Source organism: Lygodium microphyllum, chromosome 18 (assembly GCF_053477565.2).
Source record: "Lygodium microphyllum isolate KBCC chromosome 18, Lygodium_microphyllum_v1.1.10, whole genome shotgun sequence".
Classification (NCBI taxonomy): Eukaryota; Viridiplantae; Streptophyta; class Polypodiopsida; order Schizaeales; family Lygodiaceae; genus Lygodium; species Lygodium microphyllum.
Genome location: NC_141152.1, coordinates 43,463,900 through 43,481,707, shown reverse-complemented (window position 1 = coordinate 43,481,707; position 17,808 = coordinate 43,463,900). Strand labels below are relative to the sequence as shown.

General features: G+C 40.2%; 1 protein-coding gene across 2 annotated transcripts; it reads left to right on the top strand.

The window, feature by feature from the left end:
- Window positions 1–5,906: 5,906 nt before the first annotated feature.
- Window positions 5,907–11,467, top strand: LOC148020810 (LIM domain-containing protein HDR3-like). 2 transcript variants are annotated; one of them, XM_087698621.1, is made up of 12 exons: window positions 5,907–6,063; window positions 7,240–7,374; window positions 7,487–7,577; window positions 8,857–9,043; window positions 9,120–9,240; window positions 9,370–9,453; window positions 9,540–9,659; window positions 9,754–9,966; window positions 10,062–10,124; window positions 10,344–10,462; window positions 10,548–10,606; window positions 10,892–11,467. In XM_087698621.1, the coding sequence occupies exons 2-12, from the start codon at window positions 7,279–7,281 to the stop codon at window positions 11,188–11,190; spliced, it is 1,452 nt and encodes a 483-aa protein (XP_087554747.1). In that variant the 5' UTR covers window positions 5,907–6,063; window positions 7,240–7,278; the 3' UTR covers window positions 11,191–11,467. The 2 variants fall into 2 exon arrangements, with proteins under 2 accessions (XP_087554747.1, XP_087554748.1); XM_087698622.1 differs by having other exon boundaries at window positions 10,881–10,977.
- Window positions 11,468–17,808: the final 6,341 nt, after the last annotated feature.

Sequence of the window (17,808 nt, the reverse complement as noted above, 5' to 3'; positions counted from 1 at the left end):
AGAGAAAGCAAGGTGTTTAAGATAAAGATAAAAATTCCAAAATGAATACAAGTTAGCAACAAAATTCACTAAACGCATACATGAGGGAGGTGCTCACTCATGCATTGGTGGAGATTGTACTCAATCCCACGCTAGACATCCAAGCTACCACATGGCATTAAGGGCTTCCATGCACCCCCCCCCCCCCCCCATCCCCCCCCTTTTGCGATGCATCGTGAGACAAGATTTTTTTATTAAACAATATAAATGTTCTCCCTCGTGCACTTGGTCCCCTTTTTTTGCACATGCACAATTTATTTAAAAATGTAAACACCCCCCCCCCTTCCTTTCAAACCCCATGCACACGCCCACGTGCCCATGCATCATACATGCACATTTTTTCTAAAAAGCACATAAGTTTCCCCTAGTGCACACCCCCTTTTCCCTTTTGAACCCCTTGTGCACTCTTGCCCATCGTCCTTGCCCTCCTGTCAGGATTGAGTTTAATATAAATAGGACAAAAAGATAGGATTGTTAGTTTCTCACCAGTCTATAAATATATATATTATATTTTAGCAAGTTAATCAAACATAACAAAATGACACACACACACACACACACACACACACACATGTATGTATGTAACCAAACCTAATAGAAAAGTTGTGTGTGTGTGTGTGATAATATTACGATGTACAATATTATCATTCATACATACATGCATACATACATATATACATATATATACACATAATATTATATTTAATAATAATAATATGATGTATAATATTATCACTTATATTTGAGAGAGAGAGAGAGAGGAAAAAGAAGAAGAAAATGAATTTGGAGAGAGAATGAGTGAGAACATAGAGAAAAAGAAGAAGAATTTAGAAAGAGAATGGGAGAGCAAACATGAAATGTGTTAGCCAATAGTAACAATGGTGCTTCAAAATTTGGTGCAAAGTGCCAAACTTAAGTTAGCATGTTGTGCAAGCCTCAGTGAAGCATCAGGAGGAAACTAGGCATAGAGCGCCTAGTTGGTATTAAGCTCTATACATCCTCTTCTCCTTTACAAAGTGGATTGGTATGTGGTGTCTCTCACATGTCTATGTATTGATTGTAGTACAACTAGTCAAACATTTATGAACTTTTCACGTATTATTGACTATCTACTAGCATACATGTATACATACATACATGCATGCATGCATATATGTACATTAATATCGTACCCTAATGGACCAAACCCTAAGGGCCTTAACCTATGTAGCACATTTCACTTCTAAAAAAAGCATCAAATGAGAGACTCTGTGTTTATTTTATCAGACTCCATTTTAAAGCTCTATCCCAAAGTATTTTTCAATGCTCAAGTGTCTATTATTCCTTCAATTGTAAACTTTGAAATTAATTCCATTGTTTGCATTGCTTTTTAAGTGACCCTCCAAGAATTACTATAACCTCACCTTTTGTGTGACACCTCATACAAGCAAGTCCTTATATTTACTTTGCCTTTATGTCTTTGCTCTTCATGGTGGGTTTTCACCCAATGTGAACTTCCCATACACTAATCTAAGTATTATAAAATAGGTATGTATGTGCATGTGCAACACCTCAGACCTAAATTACCTTTGCAAAAAGGGATGAAAATGATATCATGAAGATTCTTGCATCTAGTTTTGAAAATCCTTGTCAACATATAAGAGAGAGCTTTTAAGCAACAAAAGCAAAATCACATTCAAAGGTTATGCATCATGATATGCACTTGCAAAATTCATCATCACATATAACTAGACTTTTTTTATAAACAAACTATTGACGTTGGTAGATTGAAAGTTTCATATGCTCTTACTATAGCTCAAATTGAGAGCAAAACAATGATTCACCATTCACATAATGAGGGGGAACAATACTATAAGCTTGTACTTTTGTGAAACTTCTAGGCATATTTGGTAAAGTACTATAAATAGTATGCTTTCTATGATACTTTTGTGCAAACAATCATCAAGATTGTTGAAATGTAACCTCAAAAGTATAAAAGCTACATACTTTTTCATAGTATAGAATCTAGTTTTGAGTTATCAATGTGACTTGTCCATGGAGGAATTTGATTATGGCTACTTTTGAATGGTCGCGATTATTCTTAAGAGATGTCATTTTCTCCATGAGATAATAATTCATGTCAAGTTTTTAAAAACTAGATTGTGTATTCACTTTATGAAAGTAAAAGTCAAGTCTCATTGGAATACAATCAACTAGATATTCACATCCTTTAGTCTTGATCAAAGGGATGTTGTGCTCTACTTGTGGTCTAGAGGCCTCGCCATTTTCATAGTTAGCCAATAAGTCAATTTTGTCCTTAACAAAGCTTTGATTCAAAACCGTATACGACAAATCCATCCTTGTCAAACCCCTTTTAGTGCAAGAATGTTTAGTTGGCATTAGACTAGCCAACATCTCAAAAAGACTAGGGTCACCTTTGGCATGCATCTCAATCCACACAATGTGTGAACATGCTAATATCCTAAAACACATCCAATACAGAGTAAGATGTTTGTGGAAACAATGGACGTAGCATGTTGGTTGCTTTAGAAAGCAAGATGTAGTTTTCAACATTTGAAATATGGATTGACTAGCCTAAAATCTATTTCCAAACTTGTAATAGTGTATTAAAAGATTCAAGGTGCTTTTAACCCTTTTTCAAGCTCATTAACATTGTCACCTTTCACCTTGTCTCACTTTACACATGAAAATCTTTATGCTAATACACGGGTGAGGGTAACCAAAAGAAATAATACATGATTGACATAAAAACCAAAATAGCTTGCATCTTCTCACCATGATTTTTCACTCCAAGAAAGTCATTTGAACAAATATTTCTAAATTGGACAATGAATGTTTGAATAACTTTTAGACTAAACTTTTATAGATATGGACCATAAGAGTAGGGTTAGGAAGAAGGGTAATGGATATGCTTATCTTTCATGGAGGTTGCATCGGCAAGGGGATGACACAAGTTAGTTGAAAACTTTTAAAAAAAAAGAAAATATTATTGGTTTCTTTAATGAAGTCGTCAAAAATGTGAGTCAAGATTACTAATTAGAGAAGATTGATGCGATGCACCTAACACCTTGTTTTGGGAGGTCCTTATAGGGAAGGTGGGGGTTAAGGTAACCCCTCTTCCCCTAGCCATAGGGTGTGACCAAGGGGGACAAGTCACATTCCACTCCCCCCAACCCTAGGTGTGACTCGGCCCTAAGTAATACCTTGGTTTTTAGACAATTTATAACCAAAAGGAGCATTTGTCAAAGGCATCATCTCTTACAAACTTCCTTGCAATATTCCGTTCGTGTATATGTGCTTATTGTAACGGAATCATCTAAAAGAAGCCTTGTGGAGTGTGGATACACTCAAGTTAGGTGGTAATCGAGGTGGTAATCGACAAATTGATTGTTAGTTTGTGTATACAATATGCTCCAAAACGTCAAAGCTTCCTTAAACTTAAACCCAAAAATTGTAAGACAAGAAATTGAGATAGAAAGAGAGAAAAGAAAGTGTGACACAACATTGGGTGAAATCTCCCCCCATGCATGAGTACACAACCTCCCTTATGCATGTATTTAGTGTTTTCAAAATCTTTTGTGCTCCAAATAAGATATTGCATCCACTTATGCTCCTTTGTATGAGCTACCTTGTCTGCCCTAGTATTTCCTTGGCATTCACTAAATCAAATCCTAAAATCTAAATCATATCTTGGTTTAACAAAATAAATGCCTTGCCATAAGGCTATCAAATGAAGGTTATAAATATATCAAAATAGTCTTTCATATAAGCACACTTATAAATAATACATCACACCATGAGAATATCCAAATAATATTATTCTTTTTAACACATAGAAGTGCTCCATTAGAGAATATAAAAATCGTGAAATCTTCATCTCTCCAACCACTAATGATCTGCTCAAGAAAGACACGTAACCACGTAACATATCAGATTCTCAACCATCCACCTAGCGAGCACCTAGCACACATATGGCCAATGCTACATGCTTACATGTGCAACAGGCCACTATTATGCATCGACTAAATGATGAAGAGAGGAGAAAGGGCCAAATAGTAATTTTTGTCAACCACGAAAATAATAGAGACATTTATCCCAAAAAATCACGGATTGTCACTGCCAAGTAAACGAGTACTCATTGTTTCTTATTTTCAAGTGCTTATTTGATCAATATGAATATACCTTGTGTTGTTGAAATGCCATCAAACTTATCACCGCATAGGTTTTCTTTTTTTTCTTTCATAAATGACTCATGACAAAGTTGAATTCCTTATTGCGCCACATAAATCGTTCCAATAGAGATGCCAATAAACCTACTTCCTCACATTGGCCCAAGATAGTGCCTCTTATTTGTGTTAAGATGTTTATTGTTTTTAGAGTACAAATCTAGCCATCTAGAAAAGCTTGGAATTTTGTCTAAAAGTTTAAGGATCAAATTGATATCTTCAACTCTAGAGTTGTCAAAACTTCAAACATATGTATGGCCTCACCCCAAGTAATCTTTAGTTCTTCCACTTGCACCTTTCCAAACCTAATTTGCCTTTCATGCAATAGGTGCAAAATATTGAGATCCTTTTTTTTTTCCGAGTCAATATTTTATCTTTTTAACTTTGGAAATTTTGAACTCTATCTAGAACATTCTCCTCATCTAAGAGATTTTGGCAAAGTAGTTTACTGTCGAGATAGAAGGAGGAAACATGCTTCTTAGAAAGAATTTCTTATTCTATTTTGTTGACCTAGCAGTATCCAATTTGCTTTGAAATAAAAGGGTTCATATCGTGAATCTCTTTCCACGTTTATTTTGGTCGAAGAGAAATTCCAATGGACTTGTTCCGTAATTTATTTTGGTTGGAGAGAAATTCCAATATACCTCCATAATTTATGAGATAAGAGATCCATCATCTATGATTGTTTAGGCCAAGCCAAGAGTTCGTACAATGAAAAGTAGAGCATTTGACGTAACTATATCAAATCATTAAGACCCCATCTAGTGAACATATGTTGATATATGCAAGGGCATTGGAGATCATGATTGATTTGCATGAAGTATCAAAGATATTGTTTATATGGATAAGCACTCCTTGTGTTTAGTCCATTTACATGGGGGAAAACCCCCTCCTAGCAAAAGGAGCTCATTAGATCAAATCCACAACATTTGTTTGGTACGTTTTATAATGTTTCCAAAATGCCCTCTTTAAAGACTCTAGAAGAAGCATCCAGTTATCCTATCCACTTTGAGAGAGCAAATTTAGTTTGCCTTTTTGTCTCCTTTTTAACTCCATGCCTTCTTTGTTTTACTAACATATTTTCAATTTTACATTTGTAAGGATGGGATACATGATCTCATGATAATCACTACTAAGGTAAAAATCCAATTTTTAGTAGGTATAAACATGTATACTTTTGTGTGTGTGTGTGTGTGTAGACACACGCATGCACACGTGCACATACACACGTATGTAAAATGCATGTATGTGTACGCGATAGTGTGTGCTTGAGTTATGCATGAGATATATATGTAATATGTCTATATACATGGAGACATAAAACACACACATATATATACATGCATATATATAATGCTATAGATGTGTATATTACACACGCACACGCACATGCGCACGCATAATACATATTGTATGTATGCATGTACATATGTATGTGCTGGTGCGGCATGGTATGCATGGATAAATAAACAAATAAATATATAAAGTAAAACAAGGTAAATATAAAGGATATATAAAGGGTATGCCGAAAGGAACAGGGTCGGGAATTTGGCATGGAATCTGAGAGAATGTTAATGATAGCGCCAAAGCAAAGAAGAAACCTCGCTTTACACGTGGCGGGACACAAGTGGCCAGACCCTTTTGGGAGTATATATAGGAGACAGCCTAGTGGATATGGGTAAACGCCTTCTGTCGATTCCGCACCAACACCAACACGCCTCAGAAAGGACGAGAAAGAAAGGATCACAGGCGCCTTCTTCCTCCATTGGTTCAGAGCCATCACCCCCCTTCCTCCATCGTAAGTCTCAGCCAATCTTTCCATTTCCTATCCTCCGTCTCTTGTGGAAAACCATGCATATTTGTCGTTGTTAACGCTTGGATTGATAGCCATGGTTACACTCACTATAAACCACGCAATTTGTTGTTGTCTAAGCATCATGATCACACCTATAATGTCAATGAATATATGTCTATGATGGTGATGATGATGATGATGATGATGCCCAAGAAGTTTTACACAAATTCCCACTATAATTCCCACGTTGTGAATCACGACAACATCAGCTTCTGCAAGGGAGGTACTGGTACTGTATGAGGGAGGGGACCGTATACCTAGCTAGGTCCAGTTGGGGCCAGGGATGGGGTCCAACAGCCCCGCACCCCCAACCGCACCTAGCTCAGTATGTGATGCCTCCTGAGTAGAGGCGCTTGATGTTGAATACTACACCCCAGGACATCATCCCCCTGACCCCAACCATACCTAGCTCGGTATGCAGTCCCTCTCCTGCAGCTCTTGATGTTGAACACTATAGAGAAAAACAAGGGAGAAGAGCCTCTCTTCTTACATGGGAAAATGTCAAAAACTTCTTGTCATATAGTGGTGGTGATGCTAATATCCAGGATCATGATGTTGATACTGTGATTGAATTTTCATGATCAGTATTATATCCATTATGACAAGTCCATGAATATGACGACGTCGTTCCCGTTGTTCAGAATCATGAGGTTGTGATTATTGTCCTTATGGTCATGGTTATACTTGTGATGATGAGCATATGGTTATGATCATGTTGTTGTTGATGATCATCATCATGATGTGCACATGCATGTCCTGTCTGGCATGCAAGAAGGTGCATGTGCACATATTGAATGTGGTTGCAGAAGTCTGAGCAATCTTTCCCTTTGCCTTCTCTGTGTTTTATCCCTCCAACGTGGAAAAATGCTCAACTGTTGCTGTGTAAGCATGGATCAATGATATTGTTGCCATGGTGCTATGGTTACAATAGTTATGACCATGAACGATGATGGCAGTGGTGATGATAATGATAAAGGGTCATGAAGTACACATGTCTGTATGTCTGGCCATGCATGAATATGGATTTGCACATGTATGTATGTTGGCATATGTCCTGTATCTGTTACTGTTCAGATACAAAATACTGAATTAGAGTTTACATCATTTTGCCCCTCGCAGATTTGTCCACTCAATCTGTCAAACACGCTTCCAAGACTGATGAAGTGGCTTGAAAGAATTTTCAAGGCTCCAGCCCAATGCAGAGTGGGAGAGTTTGACAGCAGACAGCGTAATGGTAACATAGGCCGAAATTGGGTATGTTACATCTTTCAACATGGCAAAATGGCATGTATAAGCAGTTCTATGCGCGTGTGGTCAATTTTTGCACTGGAAAAGGCCCCGTTTTACATATTTATAAGATGTGCAGGACTATAAATCTCCACAACAAGTAGAGGATGAGGAGCTTGATGAAGCCATTGCACTCTCTCTTTCTGAAGCAGAGCTCATAAAAAAGAGAGGTATAAAATCATCTAACATTCAGTTCAAGTTGGATCCTCGTATTTGGGTATTGCAGATTTTAGCCAAAACCATGTCCAAGGAGAAGAGATTAACCAGCTTTTTTGGAGTGTGTGGAAGGGCACTCAGCTGAAATCAGACCTGTTATGATAATCCACAGGCTGAACCAGTTCAGGGAGACATTTGTAAGTTGAAAGGCTCTGCATTTGTGGAACAACAGTAGGGAGGGAAATTGTCAGTAGGACAAGAAATGATCAGATCAGAGATCTTGTACCAGGTGCATTCCTAGTGAGAACTACTATTGGCAGCAGTTGGCCAGTTTGTAGCTGTCTGGAAAACTGCCAAGAATTGGCATGTCACTCGATGGAGTAGGGAATGGTAATGGGGAGGCATTCTATGACCCACATGGACATAGGCCACTTGGACAGAGGGAGATAAGTGAAAAGCTCCTCAACATATTCTGCAGAAATTATCGGTCAAAAAGCAAGCTCTGTAGCACATTATCACCTAGCAAGTTCATAGATACATCTATCAATCCAGGCAGTGAGCCTTGCATTGTTCTCGGGATATTCTTTTGAATCTTGAGCATTTAGCAAGACCTTCACATGTATTGCACAGCATAAGGCTGTGTCATGTATGCTTGGACATGGTTTAGTGGCTTGAGGCTTCCCATCGGATATCTAAAGTGGGGATGGTGAGTGCATTTTGGGTGAAAGTGAGTGGAGAGGGATTCTTCCCTTTTTACCGGGGTGAGAGGTGAGTATGGTATAAGGCCTGGGACCAGGATTCTGACCCTCGGCATCTGATAAGCCAGAAATTGTAAAGTTCAAGGTGAACTCCCTGCCCATTGGAGGGAGAGATGACAAGATTGGTGACCCGTTCAGCCCATGACATGGACAAGTGAGATGGCTCATAGACCAAAGTAGCCCTGCAGCAGCTAAGTTGAGATGGTCCGTGACACAATGTGAGGCCGGGACCCAGGGGAATCCGTAATACTGAGGTAAACATTGAAGCGTCAAATGTGTGTAGGAAGAGACCTCAGTGGAGCTACTACATCTTTTGCCTGCACTGATTCAGTTCTAATTGTGTGTGGAGCCTGAAAAACAACACTGCAAAGTATCAATGTTTATAACATGAAATCTGCTACATGGTTTCCATTGCTTCTGATGGTCAAACCAAGCCACTATTTGTCTTGCAACAAGTTGGAAAAATATTCAAATTTTTTGTCAATTGGACTGAGTTCAGAACTGAATCTGCCATTTCTATGTTTGTATTTATCAGGCCATAATCCTTCACCTATTGATGGTGATGAAGATCTGGCCAGAGCCTTGCAAGCTAGTATGGATCCCCATGGACCATCAGGATGGGGACCATCAGGACGGGGACCATCAGGACGGGGACCATCAGGACGGGGACCATCAGTACAGCCTAGTCATGTTCCATTGCTTCACATCAATCCAGGAAAGAGGTAGCATAACATCTTGCATTATTCACTTTCATGATACCTCACAGAGGAGTGAGCATTTGAGAATCTTATTGTACAGGTACTGTAAAGGTTGCAAGAAAGAGATCGGGTTTGGACGATATTTGAGCTGCATGGGATCAATCTGGCATCCCCAGTGTTTCCGATGCCATGCCTGTAATAACCCTATCTCCGAGTATGAGGTATGTTCTGAAGAGTGGCATTACCAAGTTGAGTCAATTAAAGGGACTTCAGAGTGGCATTACCAAGTTGAGTCAATCAAAGGAACTTCATGTAAATGATGTAAAACGCTCATGCCAAGTTTTGTGCAGTTCTCAATGACAGCGAACTGCCCATACCATAAAAGCTGCTACAAACAGCTGTATCATCCAAGATGTGATGTTTGCAAGCAGTTTGTAAGCACTTGCCTCCGTTTTTCTCTTATTTTTCACACAGTTCATGAGGTTAAGTCCTAACACAAGAAAATTGTTTATATTCACAGATACCCACAAATTCTGCAGGTTTAATTGAATACAGAGCTCATCCATTTTGGGGACAAAAATACTGCCCATCGCATGAAGTAGACAGCACCCCTAGATGTTGTAGTTGTGAACGAGTTGAAGTAAGAGATAAATTCATGTGACATTCAAAAAATCCAGAATAGGCAAGCATGTTCCCATTTTTCATGGCCCTTACGTGCTGCCTTTTGTGATCAGTCCAAGGATGTCAAATACATATCATTGGGAGATGGGCGGAAGTTATGTTTGGAATGTTTAAATACTGCAATCATGGACACTGGTGAATGCCAACCTCTTTACCATGAAATACGCGACTTTTATGAAGGAATGAACATGAAGATTCAGCAACAAATTCCCATGTTATTGGTAGAGAGGCAAGCTTTAAATGAGGCTATGGAGGGCGAAAAGGATGTGAGTTCCTGACTTGAGTTTGCATAAAGCCTTTCAAACATTCCAAACAAATCCATGACAGCCTTATGTGCGATTTTGGGGTTGTTGATTTTTAGGTACATCATCATATGCCAGAGACAAGGGGCTTGTGCTTATCAGAAGAACAAACCGTCAATGTTGTAAGTTGTTATGATCCTTGCTTTGCCTTAGTTTCAGAGGACCATGCTTTAATATATGTGGAGGTTCTAGTATGTTTGCTCAGATGGCCCTTTCAGTGAAACTTTGTGATAAGATGAACTTAGACCTTGTTTTCCGATTCCTAGACCATGGAAAAACGACACAGAATTACACCAATGTGTCCTATGGCCTTCTGATTCTTGCCTTTTTCTGCCTAACAGGTATCTAGACGGCCAAGAATAGCACCTGGGTATCGGTTTGTGGACATGAGAACATCCTCTCAAAGATTGACCCGCCACTGTGAAGTAACAGCCATTTTAGTGCTGTATGGCCTTCCAAGGTAATTATAGAGGAACCCACTTTCCTTGCTACTGGTTAACGCTTTAAACTTCAAAGTTCAAACTCATGACCATGTTTTTTTACAGGCTGCTCACAGGATCAATTTTGGCCCATGAACTGATGCATGGATGGCTTCGACTAAATGGTATACACGATCCTCAAGATCAGTATTTTTGCATGGAATTATGCACATGATGCATTGATCTTGTTAGATTCCAAACATCTGGCACTATGCATAATGGTTAGTTACCATCATCTCTCTGTCAGTCTGAGACACCCACACCCTGAATACTTCTCCAACAAACAGAGCAACAAATAGGATGAACTATGCTTACAGAATTACCATCATCTTTTTGTCAGTCTGATGCACATATATTCTTGATAATCCAGCACTGAACACAGTAACAAATCACGTGAAGTTTGTTCATAGGGTTTCGAAATCTTCGACCTGAAGTGGAGGAAGGAATTTGCCAAGTGCTTGCTCATATGTGGCTGGAATCTGAAGTAACTGCAGGATCAAGCAGCAGCTCTTCTTCCTCTTCATCCAAAAAGTCAAAAGCCCCAAAATCTCCCATTGACAAAAAACTTGGGGAATTCTTTTTGAACCAAATTGCCATGGACACCTCACCTATATATGGTGCAGGATTTCGAAACGCTCATGCTGCTATGGTACGATATGGCTTAAGACGAACACTTGATCACATCAGAATGACAGGAAGCTTCCCTTAAACCAAACAATGCTCAGGAAAACACCAATTCTAACAGAAGCTAACTTTTGCAATTGAAGGCACATACAGATCAGACCACCTAACGTGTGTCTATCATTAAGTTATGAATCAAAGCTGATTTCATTGCTCCATCTACATGTAAATCAAAGTCAATTTGACTTAATTATAAAACATAAAATGGAGCATTTCATATCTATATGTCAAACTTTGAATAGAAGCTTTATAGAACTGGGGGCAGATATGGTATCATTAATCGATCATGAAACCAATTAGAGGTCTTATGGTGCTAGAAGAGTAATGCTATTGGATGGCTACATTGATCGATAGCTACACTGATAAAATAACAACAATCACATTGTCTAGTGCTTAAGCTTTCAGGTATAAACCAAAATAATGCTACACCTGAAAAACCTTTCAAGAGCGATGCGAAATCATCATTTGTAGAGTTCAAAGGTCCTCAGATTAAGCCCCAAGCAGAACTGGATCATAACACTGTTTTTACTTGAAAAGCCTCTCTTCAGGAAAGGTCTCTGGTAGTACATGTTTCCACTGGCAGGCTCAGAACAGTTCAGCGAAACATGTGCACCTGTCAGTTCCCGAGCCCTTGGGACACTCTTTAACACATTGCAATCGGCCTTTTGTAGCAAAACATGTGCATTCGTCAGTTCCCAAGCCCTCAAGACACTCATTAACACATTGCAATCAGCAATCAGCCTTTTGGTTAACCAACAAGATCTGAACAAAATAATTACATCACAAGGCCTGCCATGGTGAGTAATTTTCTAAGGAACAAGAAATGAAATTGAAGTGGAGGGATAGATTTGCTGTGGTCAACTATTTTCTAAGTTATTCTGTTGTGGGAGAGCACCACACCCAGTTTTTTAAAACGAACAGTCTTAGTCCATCTGGACTGATCTGAACCCAACCTAAGGCAATTTGATAAAGTCACCATAGTTTGTCCTAACAAAGGTTCCTTTTTGAAGTAAGATTGTGCTTTGGTTGAGTACTGTTTTTAAATAATGCAGCTCTTAGGATGTATAAAATAAGATAAAGTAACTAAAGACCTGACCTTTATCCTTACATTTGCCAAGCAAGGCGAGAACATCAACTTGAGAGTGCAAAAGGTCCTCCATGGGCACCTTAAAGATATGCTTACGAAATGCTGCACTATTCCTATGCTTCCATATAAAAACCAATGTGCATGCCTAAGCAAATTGACAGCTTTCGAAGACTCCTCATCTAGACATCCAACACCCCCAAATAGAGCAGTCTTAAGACAGTAATCCTTGCACCAGTTGGCCTTCGTCAACCAGTTCTTCACAGCATTCCCTATTGGCTTGAAAAGCATGCAATCCCAAGATGAATTAACGTTTCCTCCTTCCTCCCACATAGAGGAAAGAGGAGAAATAGGAAGTTTCTTTGATTCCAGACAGTAACCTCAAAGATGTGATCCTCCACAACACAAAATCAAGTAGGGGTGCAGGAGTTGATTTCCAAGCCCTCTTCAGCCTTAGATAGGGGTAAAACCTTTTCCATGCCATCCATATAGTGCCAAATGAAGTCATCAAAGGGTTCCATATATCCATCCATGCTCTTATGCCTTTGAGATGTATTGCCTTGGAAAGCTTTCTTTACCATGTATGATCTCTCAGAAGAGTAGTTTCACCCTGAGAGACAGTGCCTTGGCCAAAACCTTGTAGGAGAAATTAAGCATGGTAAGTGATCTCCAATTTGAGAGCTTAGAGAGATCTTGCGATTTAAAGATCACTTTTATTAGCCCTTGATTCATGCTAGGGGGCATGTCGCCTGATCTCCTTATATAGTTCAGTAAGGCAGTTAGGACCTTGTCACAGACCAGCCACAGGTTCTGGAAGAGCTTAGGAAGCATACAATCAATTCTAGGAGATTTCCCAGTCTTCATGGCAAAGACAACCATTTTAAGTTCCTCTCCCGTGAATGGCCTATCTAGAGCGAGAGCCTTGTCTACCCCAATTGGCATTGATGTACCATATAAGAAATTCTTAAGCCTCTCATGATAGTTGGGGCACTCAGAGGTATCACTCCCAACTATAGTAACCAAATGCTTCCTTAAGACTTTTGCTATAGAGTGTTCATCAGACACCAGCACCGCCTCCTGTTTAATCACCTCTGTAACTATTTCCTTCTTGTGTTTAGCCCTGAGTTTGGCTAGGAAAAATTCGTTGGGTCCATCCCCTTTGGTTTCCCACTGCCCTCTAAGCTGTACCTTTGTTGCTTCTATTGCACCAGCTTCCAGTCATCTCAAGAACTCTTATGTGCTCTTTAAGCATTGTTGCATGATCTCGTCTTCTGGGAAGACCAAGAGAGCAGCTAGCAAAGCGCTCCTTGCATAAGCGGCATCCAGAAGTTGTTGCCCCCTGCTTGATGCTCTCCTGCTGCTGCCAAATTCCTTAGTGGTATTGGTCACCACCTCTTAACGCTTAAGCCATGCAAAGCCAGGTGTTACTGATGCATCTCTAGCTTGATGCCATTCCACTGAGATTTGTTCCACAAAGTTCTTGTCAGTTAAGAATGAGACATTGAAGTGAGGGGGGGCATTTCGTGGGGGGCGGGGCATCATTCTTGGCCCCCATTAATCCACCAAGCTCCTTGAGCCATAGAACTTGTCGATCCTACTGCCTCTCCGTGTGTTGCCAACATACTTATTGTGCAATGTGCGTATATGCAGACGTGTGGTCACTCTGATTAAGGAGACCTTTTCTCTGCTTACGTGCATACCCGTGAGTCTGTGAAACATGTGTGAGGGACTCGAGAGGGATTCACGAGTCAGGATCTTCTACTTATAAAGTTATAATTGCCGCACGAATTACGAATAAGGATGATAAAACTTGAGTTGGCGGTGTCCAAAAATAAGGTCGTCCCGGGATGAATTTTCACATCTGCGCAGTTTTGATATTATTATTATTATCATCATCTTGAATCGGTCCTTCGCGAGCTCTTCCCGGCGCTAGTCATATTTTAGAAGAGTCCAGAGGTAAAATTTCAAGTAGGAGAGCATTGCCATGTCCTCCGGATCACACACAGAACTGAGTTTAGCGCAAGCTGCCTTCTCTTCTCCAATGAGAGTTCTAGAACCGTGAAACCTATCCCCTTCCCTCACCGTCATATTCCAGTTGCCTGCAATTAAGGCCTCTCCACCTTGAAGTTTGTCTTGGAAACATCCCCAGAGTTTGGCCCTAGCCATAGAGTTGTTAGGCGCATAGACTGAGCAAACAATAAAGTTTTCTTGGCATACCTGCACTCTTGTCGCAACAAAGGAACCAACTCCTGAAGTGAATATGCATGCCTTACTGTTTGGTTTAATAAGGCCTTAGGATGTTGCCATAGTAGGCACATATAACATCTTGCACAGTGTTGCTGTTTGCAATCGTGTAGACTTCATCAACCAACCCCGGGAGGGGGGGGGCAGGGAAACAAAAGGTCGTCAGGTGAGAATGAGGAAAACCAAGGCAATGCTTTAACCAGATTCCCCCTGTAAACCATAGAGGAAGCTGGCAAGATCCAATCCCATTCTGCTTTGGTAGCAGGCATAGCAAAATAAAAACCCTTCCCCACAAACCTAAACTGGACCAAGTTGGCCTTGCCTTCATATGTTGAGTCGAACCATATGTAGAAATCATCTTCGAGGGGGGGGCCAACCCATGAAGTACAGGTAGACTCCTGTTGCAAGCAAAGAAGCATACCTCTGGCACAAGCGATCGAGCGAGAGCTACAATTGCCTTGTGCACGTGCGATCCCTCTTGGGTTTTCGATCTACAATAGGTGGTACGCCTCGCCTGGTCTCTCTTCAACGCGCGCTCCACCTCAGCCATATCCACATCATTACTGTTGCTTAGTGTTTGCTTGTAGTCCAAGGAAAGCGCATGCTCATCGGGCATCTTCTCTCTCCTCTGTCACTTGCTGTTACCTGCCTGCATGCATGATCCAACCCCACGTAGCGCTATCAGGGGGCTTGAATGCTCTCGTGCTGCCATGTCAGTCCAGAATGACCTGGATTTCATTCTAGACTAGACTAGTGGTTTGCTACCATGCTGTTAAGTTCTTAATTGTGTGTATAAGGACTCCATACCCTATCTCCAAGACCTAAGCCTTTGCTCCTTCCCCCCTCTCAGAAAATCTGAACAGAGAAATCAATGCTTCTCAAACAGTTGCAAAACGTCCTAATAATCTTTCCATAGTGTTCCAATATCACCTTCAATAGAGAGGATGCCCTCTTCCCTGTGCTTCATCTAGAGAGCACTTACAAAGAAGGAAGATGGTGCATCCCTACTCAAGTTCCAATCTGCCTTCAGTTGTACTTTGGTAGCTTTAACACACAAGTTCTTTTTATGTTGAAAGAATTGCTTAGCTTCTTGTAACAACCAACACAAATAATGGTAGTAGATTAGTCATCTCATGAGTGAGTCTATGTGGGGATTAGTGGGCTCTACACAGTATTCTATTTGTGTATCTTTCGAGTGCCTGATTTCTGAGGTTTTGGTCATTTTATGTTGCCTATCCTGATTAGTATTATTATTTTATTTAGCCGGCTAACTTTTCCCAAATTTAGAGTTATTTATAACCGGCCTCCCTCCTCCCCAGTCATTCATTCACTTGCAAACTCCCAAAGTAGGTTCTATTGGAGAGAGGGAGCCGTAGCAAGTGCCCACATAGCCAGTGGCTTATTGTTGTACATGACTATCACATGTTTGGTATATGGATTCTATTTCCCAAGCATATCTTTGAGTTCTCCCTTTGCAATGTTCTTCTATTCTCCTTTTCTTTTGTTTTCTTTCTTCTTTCTTGTGTTTGCATTCTATTGTAGTAGATTCTCATGCTTCCATCGTTGCACCCACTTCCTACAAGGTATCATAAATTTGTGCTAGGTTTTGGAGTGCTTTTCTTTGCTATTGTAGATTTGCCAATTGCTAGCTGATTCTAATCTACTCTAACTACTTTGCCCAAGTGACATGATTCTTGTGCAAAATGGCATGTTTCCAGCCTCTATTGATATCAACTTCTTGCATTTTAATTATTGCATTATTTGATTGCTAATTGTTGACTTACAACTGTTGCATTTTCTGCATTTAATGCTCTTTCTAGCTAGGCATTAGTGTTTTCAAGCTTCTAGAAGTGATTCTTGGATGTTTTCTTCATGTTGATTCTTTGTTTGTTGCATTTGATTGGGTTTTCTCTATTTACACTAGTCATTTCTATGATTAGCTATCTCAACATTGTGTGTGGTGCAGTCTGTGCTATATTCTAGCTACACACACACACACACACACACACACTCTCTCTCTCTCTCTCTCTCTCTCTCTCTCTCTCTCTCTCTCTCTCTCTCTCTCTCTCTCTCTCTCTCTCTCTCTCTCTCTCTCTCTCTCTCTCTCTCTCTCCTCCTATCCTCTCCAAATGGCTCCTCCCTACTACTCCATTGATGACAAACTTCATGGCCCTAACTATCTCACATGGAGTATTGGTATGAAAGCATAGTTTTTGTAGAAGCAATTATGATAGATGTTTCAAGAGCTATTGAATGGCCCTGACCTCCCACTCCTCTACCAACTGATTGGGACCGTGACAACCATGAGGAAGTTGTGTTGAAATGGTGATTTCAATGATGCTTATACATATTGCTATTCTCCAATGCATTTCTAAAGAGGTTCTACAAGCGGTCACCTCCTAAGAAGAGCTTGAGCAGTACTACCGAAGAAGCTTTAGATATTGTATGAGGCTTTATCAACCCTGCTTGCATTGACCCTCTATGGACAACTCCAATAGATGAAGTTTAAGCCTAAAAACAATGTTATACGAGGCCCTATTGACTATATGCATAGTGGCCCTCTTTGGACAACTCGCACATGAAGTTTGAGCCTAAAATTTATGTTTAATCTTTCTTACTTCATCTTACATAGGCACATGATTAGCTTTGGCACATGTAGTCCACACTTCTAGAGACTCATCTTGTGGGGACTTTGCTATATAAGCTCCCTCTGGAGTTAGGCAATGCTTTGCAGACCCAAACATCATCAAGACCATCAATTTCACACATATATCCTAGATGCTACATGAGCATGAGGCATTATTGAGATTATAGGAGAGGTTCCCATCTTGACATGGTGGCCATGATGAGGCATTTGTAGCTTCAAAAGAGGGGTGATAGGAAGAAGTGGCAATGTGGTAAGAAGGGATATTTTCTAGAGAATCAAAGTGTGAGAAGGTGGTGAGGTGGGGTTAGTGAACCTCATATAGGTATACAAGTGCATAGGATCCAAAGAGTGCTATTTCCTAACACATCGACTAAAGTCTTGCCGGTTTTGAAATCCTTGAGATGGATTGACATCCAAGTTCATGATGGGTTGTTTCTTGATAGAGAGGGGGCTTGGCTCCTAGTCTAAGTTGACACTTTGGCAATCTGGTCAAAGGCAAAAAATCCATCATCACATATATTCAAAGGCATTGCTAACAAGATGGTCATGCATTCTACTACGAGGCATTGTTTGATAGACATAGAGAATTACTATGATTCTTCTCTATTTGTAGGAGTTGATATGATTGACAGGCACCTTGATGGTGGCTTGATCACCCATTGCTTAGTTAT